General features: G+C 32.3%; 1 protein-coding gene across 1 annotated transcript in view; it reads left to right on the forward strand.

Moving 5' to 3' along the window:
• Window positions 1-10,714: 10,714 nt before the first annotated feature.
• LOC122272445 (pancreatic triacylglycerol lipase-like) overlaps window positions 10,715-19,327 on the forward strand; it is a 10,241-nt gene continuing 1,628 nt past the window's right edge. Inside the window, exons 1-3 of the mRNA XM_071184598.1 lie at window positions 10,715-11,045; window positions 14,135-14,379; window positions 17,866-18,039. Of these exons, the coding sequence (XP_071040699.1) occupies window positions 10,922-11,045; window positions 14,135-14,379; window positions 17,866-18,039 (543 nt within the window). The 5' untranslated portion in view covers window positions 10,715-10,921. The remainder of the gene's footprint in view (window positions 11,046-14,134; window positions 14,380-17,865; window positions 18,040-19,327) is intronic.

A 19,327-nucleotide genomic window follows, 5' to 3' on the forward strand; every position in this document is an offset into this window, starting at 1 on the left:
ATGCATTATAATGCATTTGTATACTTATTGTGGGCCAGGAATTCAGAAACAGGAATATCATTCAATCGAAACACGATTTTGAGAAACAAAACTCTGAACTACACTGCGGATGTGCTACAATATCTTCTAATATTTTGTAGAGGAAAATAAGGCTATTTTATTTCAATTCCACAAAGAAACTCTGTTCGAGGAGATACAATTCTGAAAAAAGTATCCTGCATTAATTTCTACGCTTACCGTATGACGACGTGCTTCGAAGACTTAATTAGAGTCGTACGATATGGTATGCTAAGCAACCATTTCTGGGTCGATATGTACGCTGAAATAGAGTCGGAAAGATTGTCTTTTATCAAAAAATTACATCCATTTGCAAGATACACTTCAGAGCGATGAAGAAGCTTCAAACTTCGGACATTTAGTAATTCTTCCCTCTTCATTTACAGCTAGTCCTTGATATGTGCACGATAGAACACAAGATACAATGACATATGTCAGAAAATATGGAAGGCCAGATTTCTCTGTAACTTTTACTTGCAATCCTATCACTGGCTCAAATGAAAAAAAAAATGTACCCAAACACAGTTTCATAGGACCGATATGATTCAGTTAGCAGAATTTTCATCTAAAATTTCAGAATTGAATTAAATCAATTTCATCTGAAAATTCAGATTCAGAATATTTCATCTAAAAATTAAAAGGCTGTTAACTCTCATTAATGATGGCGATATATTTGTATCATTGTGATGTTGCTACATCACACGTGCATTTTTTTTCTACTCCTCAATAGTTTTTTCAGTTTTCGTTCGTTTAACCGCAATAGCCTTTCCCTACTTTAACTTGATCAACTAATTTTTCTTATCGATTATCCCCACCCTAACTTTAACCGTATTTCACTTTGCTCCTTTCCGCGTGCCTTCCTGGCGGCAGTCGAGGAAGCCACCGTGAGAGAGAAGCATCGCTCTCGTTTTTTTATAGCTTCAAGGCTCTTGCATTCCTGCTCAGCAATTGTCCTTTTTGCAAGAAATAACTATGGAGATTCATTAAGTCAAAATTTAACAAAATAATTTCAAGACACTATCACGTTCCATTAATATAAAATGATGAAGTTTGACAAGTGTTCCTGATGTGGTGCAATTTCCACAGCCAGGTTGTGCATGCGGCACAACTCAGATAATTTCTTTGATTTTCTAAGAACTGGAGTCCATCTTCCTTCGAAATGAAAGTTATTTTTTGTCTAAGATGTGAGTTTTTTCCCACGAGATCCCGTATGTGTCAACACCACCTGTCCGGAGCCACCTGCATCTAGAACCAGTGATGAGAAGTAGAAATGAAGTTTCTTAAAATTTCCTGAAAGAACTCTCTTAAATTTTATATTCAAGGTGCACCATTAGACCACACGATCCTGGAGATCCTTCTGGAACGAAGGATCAGGTAAAATTCATTTGAACACTGTTTTTTAAATATACGATCACATTTTATGTTTTCACTTTTATATTATACATTGCCATTAGTGCCTTAAATGCTTCCTATTATGATATTAATACCTTAATTTAAAATTGTAATTATTTATTTATTTTAAAATTTATTTTGAATCATATCAATACAACAATCATTAAAGTGATACACGTACAGCTTTAAATGGATAATTCGTATGGTAAAAATCACAAATGCCATGAACCATATGCTTCATCATTTGAGTCCATGCAGAATTAGATTGATCGTAGGATCGGAAATTTCTGCTCGCATGGCATCATCAATTTGACGTTTTATTAACCAAACCATAGCAAGATATGGGATTGCGGAAGTTCCCAATTTTCCTCGAAGCTGAAGCATAAAGAACTGTTAGTGCTTTCCAAAACACTTTCAATCAGATGCATCTACTATCTCAGATGTCTGTCTGAAATGCAAAAGTTGTCAACCCGAAGAAAAAGATTTGACACCCACCCGCAATCAAATCAAGGGGGAAAATGATCGAAATAATAAACAGGTGGATTGTCATTTAGTGCATTTAGGCATTTAGTGCATACATAAATTTCGAAAATTACAGTTCTGTCGAAGCAATCAAATACATTTGTAAATGCATCAAAGGTTATGATCAGGTTACATATTCATTATCTGAGCGAGATAAAGTAGCTACATTCCAAAGAGATCGATACAAGATCATCTGAAGACATTTAAGGATTTTCAGTTTTCACGAATGATCACTATCAGTAATTCATCTTTAAATCCTTTTGGAAAACAGGCAACGAGTATATTTCCTACTAGAGACTGCCTCGAATGTAGTGACTAATCCTCACGATACCACTTTAATAACTTTTTAAAACTTCTCAACGGTGATGAATTTGCAAGAGCCCTGCTGTAGAACGATATTCGTTTTTATTAAACATGGTCAAATTACAAGTTTTGTCGTCGTAAGCAGGGCACTCCGGTTGAGGGGTACACTTGGAAGAGCATATACTATTCATCTTAATATCGTTGAATGTTATTATTTACGATTAGTTTTACAAACTGTAAGAAGTCCAACACGTTTTAGATCTTCTGAGAGCCTACGTATTGTTTAAAAAGACGTGAATCAGTCGTATTAGTCGGCCTGCAGAACTTCATAACTATTGGAAAACGATAATAATTTATGTGAAACCCAACAGAGACAGCATAGCGTCGAAGTTTTTCGTTAGTTCGAGTACTATTTTCGATAATATGAATTTTTTGTCTATCATTAGGTTCCGTTCCGCTTTGGATAAAGCTTAGAAACACGTGGCTGAAGATATTTTTCAAGAAGTTCAACAAGAAATTAACTTACCAGGCATGAATCACACCACAACTATTTACAACGTTGCACACGTACAGAATGAAAAAAGACTTCAAATAATTAGCGAAAATAGCATTAATGATTTCGGATTACCATTTACCCAACTATTTGACTTCAATGCAACTCAATATTCTTATTTACGAGAGAAATCTTACAATAGAGATATACTTTGTACATCGTTGTTAAACATCGATCAAAAAACAGCACATGATGCAGTTTTATCCGGAATCAAATCACAAGATAATTAAATATATTTTTTAGATGTTCCAGGTGGCTCAGGAAAAACTTTTCTTCTTAATCTTCTACTTTCAAAATGAACCCTATAACTATTGCCGTAGTTTCATCCGTTACAGCATTCACTTCTTTAGCAGGTGATAGAACTCAGAAGGAACTTTTATTCTAAATCTCCTACTTTCAAAATAAATCCTATAGCTATTGCCGTAGTTTCATCCGTTACAGCATTCACTCCTTTAGAAGGTGATGGAACTCAGGAAGAACTTTTATTCTAAATCTTCTACTTTCAAAATAAACCCTATAACTATTGCCGTAGTTTCATCCGTTACAGCATTCACTCTTTTAGAAGGTGATAGAACAGCATACGCTGAATTTAAATTACTTTTAAACATCTTTTCTAGTTCTGCCTCACCCAATCGCCACGTATCTAATCAAAGTGATAATGCCAAAAAGTCTCAAAGAGTGCTCAACAATGTATGGGATGATTGAACTATGTCTCTTTAGAAATCAATAAAGATTTTAAATTTCACATTACAAAATTTAAGAAATAACAAAAGTATTACGACAGGAGTTACAATTTTTCATCCTAGAATTTTGCCAGACTCTTAATTTTATACCAAGAGGTTATCGGGCAGCTGATAAAGTAAATGCCAGTTTGAAATATTTCTCTCGTTAGACCCAAGTTATCAAACTTTCTTTGAAAATCAATATGTGAACTTTAATGATGGTAATAATAAGTAGACGAAAATATCTTTAGAACTAGTCGATGGCAAATTGCAATCTTTAGAGAATACAATTTCATTTGATAATTAAGTGTTACAAACAGCTCTAAAAACTTATCCAGCTTGCAGGGTTTATAAATATTAAAGATTAAATTTGAAATTATTAAATAAAATATGAAGAATCAACTAGGATGAATATTTATTATAAATAAAACAGGTAAGAGCTAAGGACAAGCACAAAACACAAACGTTCCATGAAAATTATAAACAAGCCAACTGATGCCACCCACAGCTTTTAGTAATAAATTAAATAATGCCGCGGAGGCCAAGAGTATCATTTTCTATATTAAGATTGATGTACACCTGTTTCAAATTTACTCCAACTAATAACCGCGATATATCCAGACAAGCCTTTGCAAGCGAATCGCTCTCTATAACGGTTCCCAAAACGATTGAACCACGTTATGGGATCGAAAAAATTAATTAAATGTCCCTAAGCTTTCTGATTTCCATACCTCGTTTAAACTTTTCTAGAAGAAAATGATGCCGCCCATTATACTGTTGAGTTTTTAAATTCAACCAATTCTTCCAATATGCATCCCAAAATTTACTGTTGAAGGAAGGTGAACCAGTTATTTTACTAAGAAACCTCAACCCACAAAAGTTCAGTACTAGACTCAGGATATCTGAACTTTAAAATAAAATGAAAGAGGCTATTATCATCATAGAATTTTAACTCCTCGAATTCCCTTCGTTGAAACAGAAATGGCTAATCAACTCAAAAGATAGCAATTTACTATAAGACTTTGTTTTGAAACGACTATTAATAAAGTTGATCTCATCTCACAGTGCTCCTCTGACGGCCAGCTTTATGTTGCATTCTCTTACGTTAGCCAACTGACGCCACTCACAGCTTTTAGAAATAAAATAAATAATGCCGCGGTGGCTAAGAGAATAATTTTCTACATTCCCCACCCTTGCAAAATAGGAAATTTGCTATCTATATAAATTTAATAAATTTTTTTTTTTACTTTAAAGTTCAATCTAAAATTATTAGTTCATATGTTGAGTTTTTCATGAGGGTGAACTTCTCTTCCAAAACGTGTTTTTTGAATGACCCTTGTAATAATTTTTCACATTGAATTTCGGATGCGTTATTGCCTTCCCTTCGAAAACCTTGGTTATTTTTAACATTGCAGTCTGCAAAATAAAATATATAATTTCCTGAATTTAATTCTTGTGGGAAAAGACGCTGTATAGGTCAATTAACAATTCAAGTTGATGTCCTTAATTTCACCAGACGGGTGATGTTGCCCTACCCTGGGATTACTTCTATCACTCGACCTAGAATCCAGTCCATTCTCTTTTTATTATCATTTCTGACAAAAACTATGTCATCCATCTTGATATTTCCTCTCTGTCCACTAGAAGAATACGAAGAGAACCTAAATATTCTTTTTGAACCCGTTTTCTGAGTTCTTCTCTGACACGCTGTAAATATTTCCATCTTTCAGTCAAACTTACAGATTGAATCTCATCCATACCGTTAAAGATAGGCTTTGGATAAACATTAATGGTCTTAATGTTATTTAGTCTTCACTATCTTCCAAAAACATAAGTTAGAGGTCTGTTGTTCATCAAAAATTCGCATTCACAAAACAAAGTTAAAAATTCTTCATATCCCAGGCAGGCAGGCCCCAAATTTTTCCGAAGGAAATATTGTGAATTCTAATCAACCTTTCCCAGAATCCCCCCCCCCCACCATGATGCTGTGGGAGGATTGAATTTCCATTTTATCTTCTGTAAGGCACTCTTATTTTCTATTTCAGCCCAATCCAGTTGCTGTAAAGCGTTATTCAAACCAACGAACTTTGAACCATTATCAGAGTAGGCCACTTCAACTCTACCTCTTAGTGCAATAAAACGACGGAACGCATCCATAAAGGCATAGGTGCTTAAGGAAGTAATAAGTTCAAGATGAACCGCTCGAAAAACAGCACATGGCTTTACCTTTAAAGTCCATGAGTAGGTCATTAGACAAGACTGATGCACCCAATGGAAAATTTTTACCCTCATCGATGGAAATATGTTTAATAGTTTAAGAGTAATCATTGCTAGATATGGGGCACTAACAGTTCCGTATTGGACAGTGTTTAACTGCTACACCTTAACGGGGTTGTCAATCTCCTCTCTCCGAATATTTCTTTGTAGTTTTCACCGATTTTCTTCGATGTCAATCATGCGATACATACGACGAATGTCTACCGTGAACGCAAAATTATGCTTTCTAAACTCATTTCATTACTCAAACACAAATCACAATTATTATTTTTCTCCTCCTTGAAAAATACTTTAGGCACAGTTTCATATTTGTTGTTAAAAGTCCTTAATTCAGTTCTCTTCTGAGTTATAATTTTTCCTCGACATGTAAAATATAAGTCACATTCCTTTGCTAACTCAAGAGGTTCAAGCCATTTTTCGGCCTGCCTAACGTTAATATGTGAGGCAGTATCTCGATCTAGTGTCGGAAACAAGGTATTTCGTTTTCTCTTGATGCCCTTATAAAACTCTCCAATACTGTTTCCGCGGTCGGTTCGAATTCTCTCAAAACAATTGATTTATTCACCTCATAATTGTTTAGATCTTTCTCTGTTATATAAGTTAGAATATTAGACCCCTTTTCCCTTAACAATTTTAGTAAAATCTCTGCTTCATATTTCTCGGATATTTCTTGTATTAAAGGATCCTTCAAACGACGTAAAATAGAAGCCCCATTCTTCTGACTTACACGGCACTTTAATTGTTAATGTTCTAACGCTTTTTATTAATTTTTCTAAATTATCTCAATCCGTAATTTCAGAAAATGCTAAAATACTGGATTTAAAGGGCTTAATTGAATCTAGTGATGCGTTTAAAACTGATATTGAGTTTGCGCGTGAGAATGATTCGGAAGAAAAAAGGTAATCGAGAATCAGAACAGAGTTAGAAAAGATAAAATTAGCTCAATTAGAAAAGCAGTTTGAAATTGCGAATGTTCAAGGTAACCTAGCAGATACATTTAAAACTACACTGGTAACCCAATTCTTCTGCAATCGTAATTGACTTATTTTTTTTTTAAAGTTCAACTTAAGTGCCAGTTTTAGAACTAGCTACTACACGTTAATTCTTTAACACTATCAACTAGTCGCCACATTTTAAATCGAAAGCAATTCTCTAAACTAAACCAATGGACAAAGTAAACTAACTCCATTAAAACAATGCATATAATTACCCAAAAGCAACACAGTTCATAAATTACAATTAATCGAAAATTCCACTTAGCCATATAGCATCAATCACACTCAAAATTGCTATTATTATTATTACTCGAAGAGGGACGAAATTGCTCCTTCTCAGTATCGGGATCGTTGTCCAAACTAAACCAAAACTATCGCTCGTAACACAGAATTTAAATATTATGATCACTAGTTCACAGACCGTCTCCCGCTCAACTGACCATGTTTTGATCCTTGATATCTCTCAATTTTTTAATATTACACCAATTATAAAACTACATATGGACTGCATTTCTTTCACATTTTTTATTTTACTCTCCTCTGCAATTAACACTCTCATTCTGCTGCTCTCTTACTTTTCTTTTCTGCGACTGAAGCGCCTCCTTTACAGTGGCCAGGCAAAACAGTATATGTGTACATACATACTTAAACATATATTGTACATTTGCCTCAATGACCAGACCTGAATCCTAAAGAAAACTTCTGAGACGAGTTAGATCGTCAAATTAAAGGATGCAGCAGCTGTCCAAAATCGGTGAAAGAATTTGCATGTCTTCTTCAAGTCGAGTGGAAGAAAATACCACTGCCCATCATCCAAACACTTATGGAAAGCGTGTTCCGCATGGTTAGGGCAGTTATTTATCTCATGTCGAGGTTCTACTAACAATTCAACGTGAATAAATTGTGTTTATCTCTTTTACACAAGTCAGGGCTCGAAGAAAGTCAGAAATTTTACCCGTCCCCGAGGACGGCTTGTCCAACAATGTACCCGTCCTCCTTTGAAACTAACCCGTAGCTTCTAAATAAATAAAAATATAATTTTCTCTTATTTATTACAAACATTTATATAAATTGCACAATGAATTAGTAGTTACTGGGATTACAAATAGTAGGTTACTAATAGTAAAACTTAGTATTTCTTTCATGAAATAATTTTTTTTTTTTATGAAATAATTTAAATGACAAAGGTCAAGTTATCTGGAATGTCAATTTATCCGAGGTTACTTCGTTTTTTAAATGAAACAAATAGGACGTTTGCCAGTTCCACAATCAAGCCAATGATTTACAGAGGTTTCCGCACAGAAATCTGAAAGGGGTTTTCCATTTAGGTGGATGTTCATAATTGCGTTTAACGCTTCTTGTTTAAGACCAGTACGTAATGTGTTTAGTTGTAAGCTCATTGCCGAAAAGCCTCTTTCAACCACTGCATTATTCCCAGATAGAGAAAACATCAATTCCACCAAGCGCAAGTATGTTGCTGTATTTCTAGATTAGAGGGTCCTTTTAGAAGTGAGGCGCTAGACTCTTGTAAGATAACAAAAATTGAAAATGTATCACGAATATTAACGTGAAAATGGCCGTCCGCGCGGACGTCGGATTCGAGATATTTGTTGTCCGCAGGGAATTTTTGACCGCCGAGGACGGGCGGACGGGTGGTTTTTCGAGCCCTGACACAAGTGCCCAACTACTTATTGGTAGATAGTGCACATCATAAAATCTCAGAAAGGAAAGAGAAATGTCCTAAAAACAATAAAAGTTCCAATGTATAATCATGATCTACAACCTACAACATAAAGTTATTTATTTTTGATTTATTAGATCTTTCAGTTAAAATTAATTTAAAGATCACAACACCTTATGTTTTATGATTACGCTGCACTTAGCAAACATTTTAATTTACATTTTTTCATTAGAGAGAATGAAATTACAAAAAATATTACAGGAAATTCACGAATTAATTTCACATTCAGAAAATGAAAATATAAAGATGAAAAAAATAAAGAATGAACATATTTATAAAAAATTTAAAATTGAAATTTATTTATAAACCGAATAGTAATTGCTATATTCAAATATAATGTCATCATTATATTTCGCTTTTTAAACATATTGTAATAAATCTGAAAGAAAAGTAAAAAAAATTTTATTCCCAAAATTCATTAATTACTCAAAGAAAAAAAATTCATACATTGAAGTAAAAAGAAGTTAGCATTACATGATGGTCAGAGCTGATGCAAAGCTTCTTAACTTTTTAAAACGATAGGCGACTAGAATTTACAATACTTTAATATTGACTTAATTTAAGAGATAGATTTATTTACAATGTTGACAAATTCTACTGTTAAATAATAAAAAGAAAACAACACATAAATACACAAAATTTTACCAGCCTTTTAAAAAATTATATAGATGATAGACTTTGATGTAGATGATACAGATGATAAACTTTATGTTAGAAAGAATATACCAACTTTCAATTTGCATACATAAAAAACGTAAATTCATATTAGAGATAGAAAATAAATGTTTCAGAGGGGAGGAAACGTTTCTTCCTTTTATTTCAGAACAATCATAAAAATGTTAAAACTTTGGTCGAAAAAAAACAAAAACAATCTTGACTAAACTAAACACAACAAACAATAAATAGGCTTAGCGAAAACAAACAACCAGGTAATAATATTAAATACTGTATGTGATAAATAATAAGAAAAATAAACCTATTGTTTTTGATTGGGCGGATAGATTTTTCCACATGAAAAGAAGATTTTAAACCACGTTACCACATTTTATTTAATAATCTTATTAACAAAAAGTTAACGTTCCTAATTGCGTTAAAATCGTTCACCAGTAATAAACAAATCTGAAAGAATCGTGTTGCGCATGCGTTGGTTTGCATCTTTTCTTGATATCCGATGAATATTAGAATCCGATGAATATCTCCGATGAATCCGATTAATATTTTTGAAATATGTTTTCACGTAAATGTTTGATATCAGTTTGTGACATTTGAATGATATTTCGCTAATATTTCTGAAATCTGTTCTGTTTTAATTTTAACTAAGATTTTTTTATTTTATTATACAGGGTGATTCTAAGAAGATGGGCAGAATTTTAGGAAGTGATAGTACACACCCAAGCAAACAATTTTTATCAATTTTAACAATTTTAACAATTTCATCGTCGAAAACAAAAAGCAAAGGTGCTGGAGCATTTGGAAAGTTGTTTGATGCAAACGTGAAAGCTCCATTCCTGTTGCGAGTTACCGCACTGCGTTACTTATCGCCAAGCTTTCGGCCGCTGCAGGGAAAGTTCGTGACATGCCTGGTGTGTTTTAGAATGTTCGGGCAACTATTTTGAACACTTATTGTAATCACATGCCATTAAATTTGCTTTTATAACTTAACTTCATCGTTCTCTGTGTGTTTTTGCCTCATATAAGAACATAAACTTTGACGCCCTCTAGCGGTTTTGCGTTTTGTTTTCGACCATGCATTCTTTGATAAAAATTTTTTGCTTAGGTGTGTACTATCACTTCCTAAAATTTTGCCCATCTTTTTAGAATCGCCCTGTATAATAAGGAAAATATTTTAATAGGAACTTAATTTCTTCATGAACGAAATAAATGACCGATAATTTGGTATCAATCTAAAAAGAAAAAAAGTCATGCTTTATAACTCGAAAATTTCACATATCTATCTGACATCATTACGATATTGTTGGAAGTTTAGTGTTACTTCGTTTACGCATGAACTTTTCTTTCTAATTTAAATTGCGCTAAGACTTTTTATTCACTTTTACTACTATTTACTGAAAGTCTAGTCATGTCTATATAGGAATTAAAAACTCTCGAGATGCCTTAGCTGCACAATAATCTTTTTAAGAATTTATTTCAAGTCTAGTCAGTGATTTGGATCAGCTGCATCATCTGCAGGTGTGTCTTGTAAAATAGCCCATTTAAGCACCCTACGTAAGCACGTAACCCTACGTAAAGCAAACAAAAAGCTTCGAATATAGTTTTAAATTTTTCATTCTAAATGAAATGTGACAAACGGATTATTCATGAGAAATTTTTTGCTTCTAAGGTTTTTAAAGTTTAGTTTATGGAAAGATTAGTTTATGGAAAGATTAGTTTATGGAAATCTGAAATACGTAAAATGCTTCTCAAAATCGCAATACAGTGGAATACTTTTTTCCTGATAATATTAGGGACTATTCTTGAATCTGGTAATAAAATATTTTTAAATATTTTTTTCATATTTATATTGCAGTCGTTGACCAATTTAAAAATATCCACTGTCATGCTATTGTTAAGTATTAAATATTTCCTAACTTCTAAAAACTTTATTCATTGCATTTTTCGTCAGGAAAACACTTGGTTTAGCCACAGCTTTGTACATTTATAACGAATATCTTTATTTCCGATTTTTGTTCCATTATTCGAAAAAAGTGCTTCTGTCATATTATTCATTCACGTTTGTTTAATTCTGCAAAGTGATAAATCTCGTTATAAAGATCGAAAAGAAAATATCCAAATTAATAATTTTTTTTAAATATTTATTCATCTATATATGTATTTCTCTTACACGGCGACAAAAAAGTCTCATTACAACTCCCCGAATGGCAACGCTAGAAAATCGACCAATGATTGCCATTAAAAATGTCACATGCCAAATCTAGCTGAGGTGGCTCAACATATAGTGCTTTTAAAAACGGAAACTGAAATGACCTTAAGCAAGGCAGAAGTGAGTAGTCTTTGTCGATAGATCTCTATCTTAGTATTTTGTCGAAAGCGCTTTTTTTCACGAATACTACGAATTTATTTGATGATTTTTCATTTATATCGCGAATTTATTTGTTTTATTATTGTTATTAGTTGTTCATTCAAAAATGAGTCTCAGTCGTGCTGTTACGCTTTAAGATTTTATGATATAGCACATTTCTAATAGGTTTAACGAATTACATGTCATTTATTTGAATTCAAATTTATTTTAATGACTTAGTATTTACTAAAAAGATGTAATTTTTTTTAAAAAAAATGTTGTTATATGGATTTGAATGATTGTTTTGAATTCCTAGAATTTTGTGTATTTGCAATGTACCTAAGTTAGTAGCGAGCGAAGCGAGCTTGGTCTGCGAAGCAAACCATATAAGATTGCGTAGCAATTTTCGGGGGTTGGTGAGAGTTAGCGAGCAGGGGGCGCAGCCCACTAGTTTGTTATAATCTTTGTAAATAAAATAGACTTTTCAAGGTTACGCGATTTCCTTTTTTAATTACCATGGTATCACTAAATCTTGCTTTTTTCCCACGCCAATAAGTTATTATTATAATAATATTATAATAATATACAGTTATGAGTAAATACTCCTCAACTGCCGTGTGAAGGAAAAAAAACAGTGTAGCTACTAGTCACATCGTAACCAAGGCGACGAAGATAGAAAATGTGACGTCTATTTGAATTATAAGAATTAATGGAAAATTTGAATTTGAAAGTGATGAAAAAAAAAAGTACACATTGTACTTTTCCCCCCATCACTTCTTGTATTTTTTTTTCACCAGTGAGCAATTATCTTCTACGGATTTATAGAACTATAATAACACAAATAACCAAACCATCATAAAGAACTTCATTAAATTCAATTAAAACTAATAAAACAAAACGGTAAGCTCATGAATTTAACTTGTAGTTAACCTCTTTTTCGTAGATAAACGTAGGATCGTTTGGCCCTGCATGTGACTATTTTATTACGCTATGAAAAAATGCCGTTTTATATCTTTTAACTTTAGTGTAGAAACTCTTAATATATTTCTCCTTGCATTACTGCATCACGCTGTGCATTCAGAGTTAAAACACGAAAGTATAATATATTTTTGAATATATGGGCTTTCAGGTTTTTTTCTTCTTCTTTTTTCTTTTTTAAGGATCAGGAAGAAAAATTTATTAAAAACCTTGCAGAAATGTCTTCACTTTTTCAAAAGTAATAAATAATATATTTATTTCATTTTTTTCAACAATGAACTTTATTTGATAGTTTTAGGCTTTGCAACAACTAAAATTTGTTTCTTGGAAATAGTAACTACTGCACAATTTTAAAATTTTCGAAATTTTGTAGCACACTAAACTGCAAAAGAGGACATATAATCTGCAACTTTTAAACGGTAGGGGAGAGTGAGGTCAATTGTAACATTTTTTACAAAACTATTTTTAACTAACAAAAAATCCAATATATTATTAGTATTAATTGACAGACGAGTAAAGTGAACTATCCTCTACTAGAAAAAAATAAATACCTGATTTTAAATGTTATTATATTAGTTATTAACAATTTTTGACAGTCGTGCATTTGTTACAATTGTCCCCACTTCCGGGGTCAATTGTAACAGTTCATAAATTCAACTAAAACATGGTTAATTATACATATTATCATAGTTGTGAAATATTTTTTTATTGATTAACATAGTAGTGATATTTTAGAAGTAAAAATAATAATGAGCAGAGACCTAAAGGGTTAAACTTTTAACTTTAAGGGGTTAAAAATTTTAATTTATGCTGTGAAAGGTGACAAATAAAATAATGCTCATGCAACATTATATAAATGATATAGGAAACTATTGGTGGCTCTTAAAGAGTTAAGTAATGGTTTGTAAACATAAGATTATTTATTTTCATCTGTTACAATCGTCCCTTTACTTATTGTTACAATTGTCCAAGACGCCATTTCAGCTTCATTTGTTAAAAACAATGCTAGTTAATTAACAAAACTAATATTTTTTTTGAAATATTAATTAAGGTGTCCACTTACATATTCGGTTAATAATTTTTATTTGTTTAAACAAAATTACTTTGTTACAAAATAATATTCTAATACCAAAAAAAGTACTTGCGTAGCGTGAAAATATGTTTTGTGATGTAACTCTTTCAAGAGTACATAAAAATGGTTGCCATTAGGGGTGTACATGTAGATTTATTAAATACACCTTGAGCGCCATCTAGGAACCAAATCTAGAACTCGACACTCGAAATTTTTGCTCTGTTACAATCGTACTCTGTTACAATTGAGCCCACTCACCCCTACTTAAAGGAACTTCATTATCGCGCAATTTAAAACATATAAAATTTAGATTGCATGATATTATGTTTCAAATTATACGGAAGCCTATTTCAATTTATCACTTTATTACTTTATTAAAATAGAACCCAATCGAACGGTATTAGGGTTAAAGGTATCAATTGTAGTTCGTTATAGAACGGTTTTTCTGTGAATGAATATAATTATCATTATTGCATTTTTGAATTTTATATTGCTTCAAACAGGTTTTTGTCAAGTCAGGATAGATAAACTCAGTTGCGGTAGTTTTTCCCGTCCAATCCATTACCTTTTTGGTAGAGCAGATCCGAAGTTGAAGTACTTGCTTTACACCAGATCTAATGCTCAAGATGGTTGCGACCTTCAGCCAACAGAAAAAGCTTTTCGAATGTGCAATTTTAATCCAAAAGTTAAAACGGCAGTTGTAGTTCATTCGTGGATACCCAACTTAGATACATGTTACCCAGTGTTTGTAAGTGCATTATTTGTTATGACATCCTTATCTAACTTTGCTTTACTTCTTAAGCAAGGCAGCTTTGATTGATAACTTCTTAAAAAAAAATAATCCTTGTATTTTGGATAGAAGATTCTCATGATTTTAATACTAAACATAAAGACATTTTACAATTCAACTTGCAATAACTGGTTATGGTATATAGTGTTAACTAAAATGGAAGCGGCAATTTTTTTGCTAAGTACCTTTTACACTACGCTATAGTTTTTGATAAATGTACGTTATTTTACAACCATTAATAGATCACCATCGCAATGAGGGTGAGCGGATTTGAGGCAATAGCATTCATTATTGTGTGCAAACATATTTTTCGAATTTCAGAATGGCGAAATTTTTAAGCGTATGAAAAAGTTTTGCACATAATTATAAGAATCATTTTTCCATGCAAGATAAAATGCTTATTTATAATTATATTTTACTCCAAATGGTTTCAAAATTTTGAATTGTAGGATAAGCAAAATTTTTATTTATTTTAAATTTTACAATTTTAAGGGCAGTCAGTACGGCGTATACCAATCATGCTAAAACTGAACTTTTTCGATGTACCTTTTCTCAGCAAGATTTCGCATCATTCTTTTTCCACAGAATATCTACATACCCATATTTACACAATGTGATAACTGTTTATATATATCTTTGTCAGAAAGTTTTTTAAAAAAATTATGAACTAAAAACTTTATTTTTTTGTAAAGTTCCATCATTTTTGAGCAAAACTCTTTCATAACTCTAAAAGTGTTCCTGTTAAAGCTAAACATCTCAGCATACAACTGATATAATCAGAAAATCTCCCAAAAATTTCAAAGCGATATCATAATTAGTTTTTTTAGAAAAGGTACATATAAAAAAATCAGTTTTAGCATTATTTATATATGTCCTTCCGACTCCTCTTACATGACAAATATGAAATTATAACTCAGAGTTTTAGAGTAACACAATTTCAAACACTCGATCTCGATCTCTTAATAACTATTCGACCGATTTCGTTTCAATTTCTTCTTTTAAAATTGCATATTTTAAAATGATGTAAAATTTACCTAAATTTCTAAGTTAAAATTTTTCGATCATTAAAAAAATATTATACGTATGAAAATATCATCTTTAATAAGTTATATAATTGTGAGAAATGTATTTCCGATTTGCTTAAAAAGTTCCTGAGATATGATGAAATACAGAAAAAAGGGAAATTGTCAGTAAAGAGTTGTTGTTTACACCGACAAGCCTGCTTGGTGAAACAGAGCAAATTTAAGGCATAGTGTGCGTTTCTTGGTTTTCAGTGGCGCCATCTTTATCCAAGAATTCGACTTTTGCCACACCATACGTCGCACCCGTTTATAAGACGGACCCATTCATACATCCAACAGATCGTAATTTTGACCTGAATCAGAGAATTATCGATCTCCAATCCAGTACCCCCAAAGGTATTGATTTGTTATGGGAACATGGAGAACTTTTTCAACTTGACAGATTTAACGTGCATCAGTAACTTTACTACACCTTAGTGTTCTGCGGCGGGGTTCAAATCCACGAGCTCTCGGACATGGGCCCAGCGCCCTACCAACCAGACTATTCCTGCCCTAGTAAAGAGTACAAAGTTTCAACCCTTCTAGCTATATTATTGTGATCTTATTATCTTAACCAACCTGCCCCTAATATTTTGATAGTAAAAAACGCAAATACGTTTGAAAATAATGTTAGCTTTCAGCGAAAGTACTTATTTGTGTTTGATTTCCTACTATAATTAACAGTTAGGCTAAATAGTAAGCCTAAAAATCATATTATATTTCAATCTTATGAATCCTTAGGATTGACATTTTGAATGTGAAAATTCAAACTTTAGAACAATAGCTATTCAGGGAGATATAATTTTTCTACTTATTGTACAAACACTTTAGTGAGGAATTCTGATACAAATATTCGTGTTATGTTTGTAAAATTTTTATCTAAGCATTTTATTAAATGAATCTTTTAAAAATATAATTTAAGAGTATTTTTCCAAGTAAGTAACATTGCAAGGTTGAAATTGGAAGAAAAAAATATTAAATGAATTAAAATAATTTTGCCATTAATGGTCATTTAGGTCTACTGGTAGGCTTTTTTTGTCTCATATTACAACTGTAAAGATCATTTATACAACTCTATAAAATATGGATGCTCAAATCTCACGAAATTTTCTTCGGTTTTAACGAAACCGTTTTTTGGTATATGATCCGAGAAAAAATTCCGTCAAAGTGACGAAATAATAATTGTCATTTCTTCGAGGAAACAAATATCGAAACATTTAAAGAAATAATTTCGCCATTCTATTTTGTTTTTTTGTTTTGTTTTGCAAAGCGAGGAAAACCTTGCAGCGCTAATGTACCTAATTTTTCTAAAAATTACTTAATCGTGGGCACCTTAAAGGTAGATCAATATCGCCTAAACAACACAGGAAGGACGGATAGAACAGAGCGATAAATTACACACACCTGCCCAAAAAGAGGTTCGAACCCGAAATCTTTCTTGTACGAGGCTAACGCCTTGCCATACAGATAGGTTAGTTTGTTTCGCTTCTTTATTTTCAATCGTTTAGGCTTCCTTTTAGTTTCGTCATTCTTAGTTAACAATCACCCACTATGCTTTGCTATGAGGTTCCGAGTTGAGGAAACATTTTCGTCACCTATTTGAGACTTCGCATTTTGTCCGAAATCACGTTATTTTGTGACGAAATGCTAATCGAAATACAGCTTTACGTTTGCTGAATCGTTAAAAAGGGGAGTTTTATTTCTGAGAGTGTAATTATTTAAATATATACGAGATCTTATAGTTCAAGAAAAGCTGATCATTAGATTAAAAGTGTAAGAGAAAACCGTTTATTTTTACTCGCCGTATGGATTTCGCATAATTAGTAAAATAATCCACCAAATTAATCGACTAATTGCTCTTTTAAATAATGCAATGAGAGGGAAATATTTGTTGTTTTGTTATTAATATTTTTAACTATCATCTATACTAATCTTCTTTTCTCGTATTATCTTAACAGAACCATAGTTAGAAAACAATAGTTTAGTACTTCTATTGAAATGTGAAAAAAATTTAAATGTATCCAATGTCTTCTTTCCACTGTGAATATTTATATTAAAATGATTTTTAACAATTGTTTTCCCTGGAATGTCTTATCTTTTAAATTCAGGGTGGTAAAGGCAAGCTCTTACAAGCTGATAACTATAATGTAGTTGTGCTTAATTTGTAGCTGAAGACAAGCTCTTATAATTATTAAAATCATTTACAAAATAAACCGACTAATTGCTCTTTTAAATAATGCAATTAGAGGAAAATATTTGTTTCTTTGTTATGAATATTTTTATCGGTCATCTAAACTTCCTTACTGATATTCTTTTATCGTATTATCTTAAAAAGATTTTTAGCGAATTGTTTCCCTTGGAATTTTTTATCTTTTTAATTTAGGATCTTAAAGACAAGCTCTTACAAGCTGATGACTACAATGTAGTTCTGTTTAATTGGACAGCTTACTCCAATACCTATGGCTATACAAGCAGCAAACCTGTAAATTATGGTATTGCAGCAACTTATAGCGTTATTGTGGGAATTAAGTTTTCTTCTTGGTTACACTTTCTTCAGGTAAGTAAAAGAATATAAAACTTATTTAATACTAGCTGAATACCCGTTCTTCGGTATTCAGCTAGTATTAAATAAATTTTTCGGGGTAAAAAAATAAAAAACCAAATAATCAATAAATCGGTGTTATAATTACGAAATCATGAAGAAAGCCGAAAGGAATATACGGACACAATTAATAGGGTTAAAATATTCAATTACCTTTTTATCTCAATTTCTATTTTTTACTCATTATTAATTGTTGCCTTAACTGATAATATTATTTATAAGATTCAGTAAAACATGTTTCTAGAAGTTAATCCCTTAAAAATAAAGACTAACAGTTCTCAATTATCATTTGACGTGATGCCGTTGCTCGAAGTCGACTTGATAGAATGATGGAAAGAATACAGACCAATCATAGAAAGAATTTTCATTCGAAGAATAAAAATTCCTATTAACTTAAATATATATGTTCTTTAGTTACATTAGAAATTGTAATAGACAATATTAAACTTTTAAGTTAAAATTTCACTAACTTTTTTAACTAATCTGATTTTTTAATCTGAAAAACTGAATTCCGCTGTAGATCGTAAGGCACGATTCCCAGTAGATCACCGAAGTCAAGCCTCATTGGCTGAAAGTAGTGAGCGTGTGGATGATTACTTTGATCAGCTGGCTAAGAGACCGATGATGCGCGGAACGGCCCTAGTTCAACTGTTCTACCATGAAGTGCTTGACTTTATGACCAGGTTGGTTGGTTACTAAAGCGGGGTAGCTATACCCTCTGCAAATTGTGATGGCAAGTCTTCGGTTCATACTCGGAGATGTTTCCCAGACCACCGTCAACAGCCAATTGTGCGATTCACAGAGGCTTAGAGGATAAAGTACTCGCCTCCCAATGAGGTGTTCCAGGTTCGATTCCCAGTGATGACTGGTCGAAACAAACTCCGTGCCTTTCTCTCACCGACCATTGTGCTGACGTAAAATATCCATGAGTGGTAGACGGATAAGGTGTTGCAACCCCTTGCCATCAGGATATCGGTAGGAGGTTTTTAAGGTTTTCCTCTCCATGTAACTCAAATGCGGGTAAGTTCCATAAAAAAAATCCTCCACGAAGACTAGTTTGTCTGGATGCTTTATCCAGGAGTTCTCTTGTCTGCTAGATTTCTTCAAAAATACAACAAGTCTACGAAGTTAAACATTAGTTGTCGTAAACTCAAAATTGGGTATATATATATATATATATATATATATAGTATTATCTTTGTTATATAAAAATTTAAAACATGGGGCTGGGCGCTGTGGCTCA

Source organism: Parasteatoda tepidariorum, chromosome 8, assembly GCF_043381705.1.
Source record: "Parasteatoda tepidariorum isolate YZ-2023 chromosome 8, CAS_Ptep_4.0, whole genome shotgun sequence".
Classification (NCBI taxonomy): domain Eukaryota; kingdom Metazoa; phylum Arthropoda; class Arachnida; order Araneae; family Theridiidae; genus Parasteatoda; species Parasteatoda tepidariorum.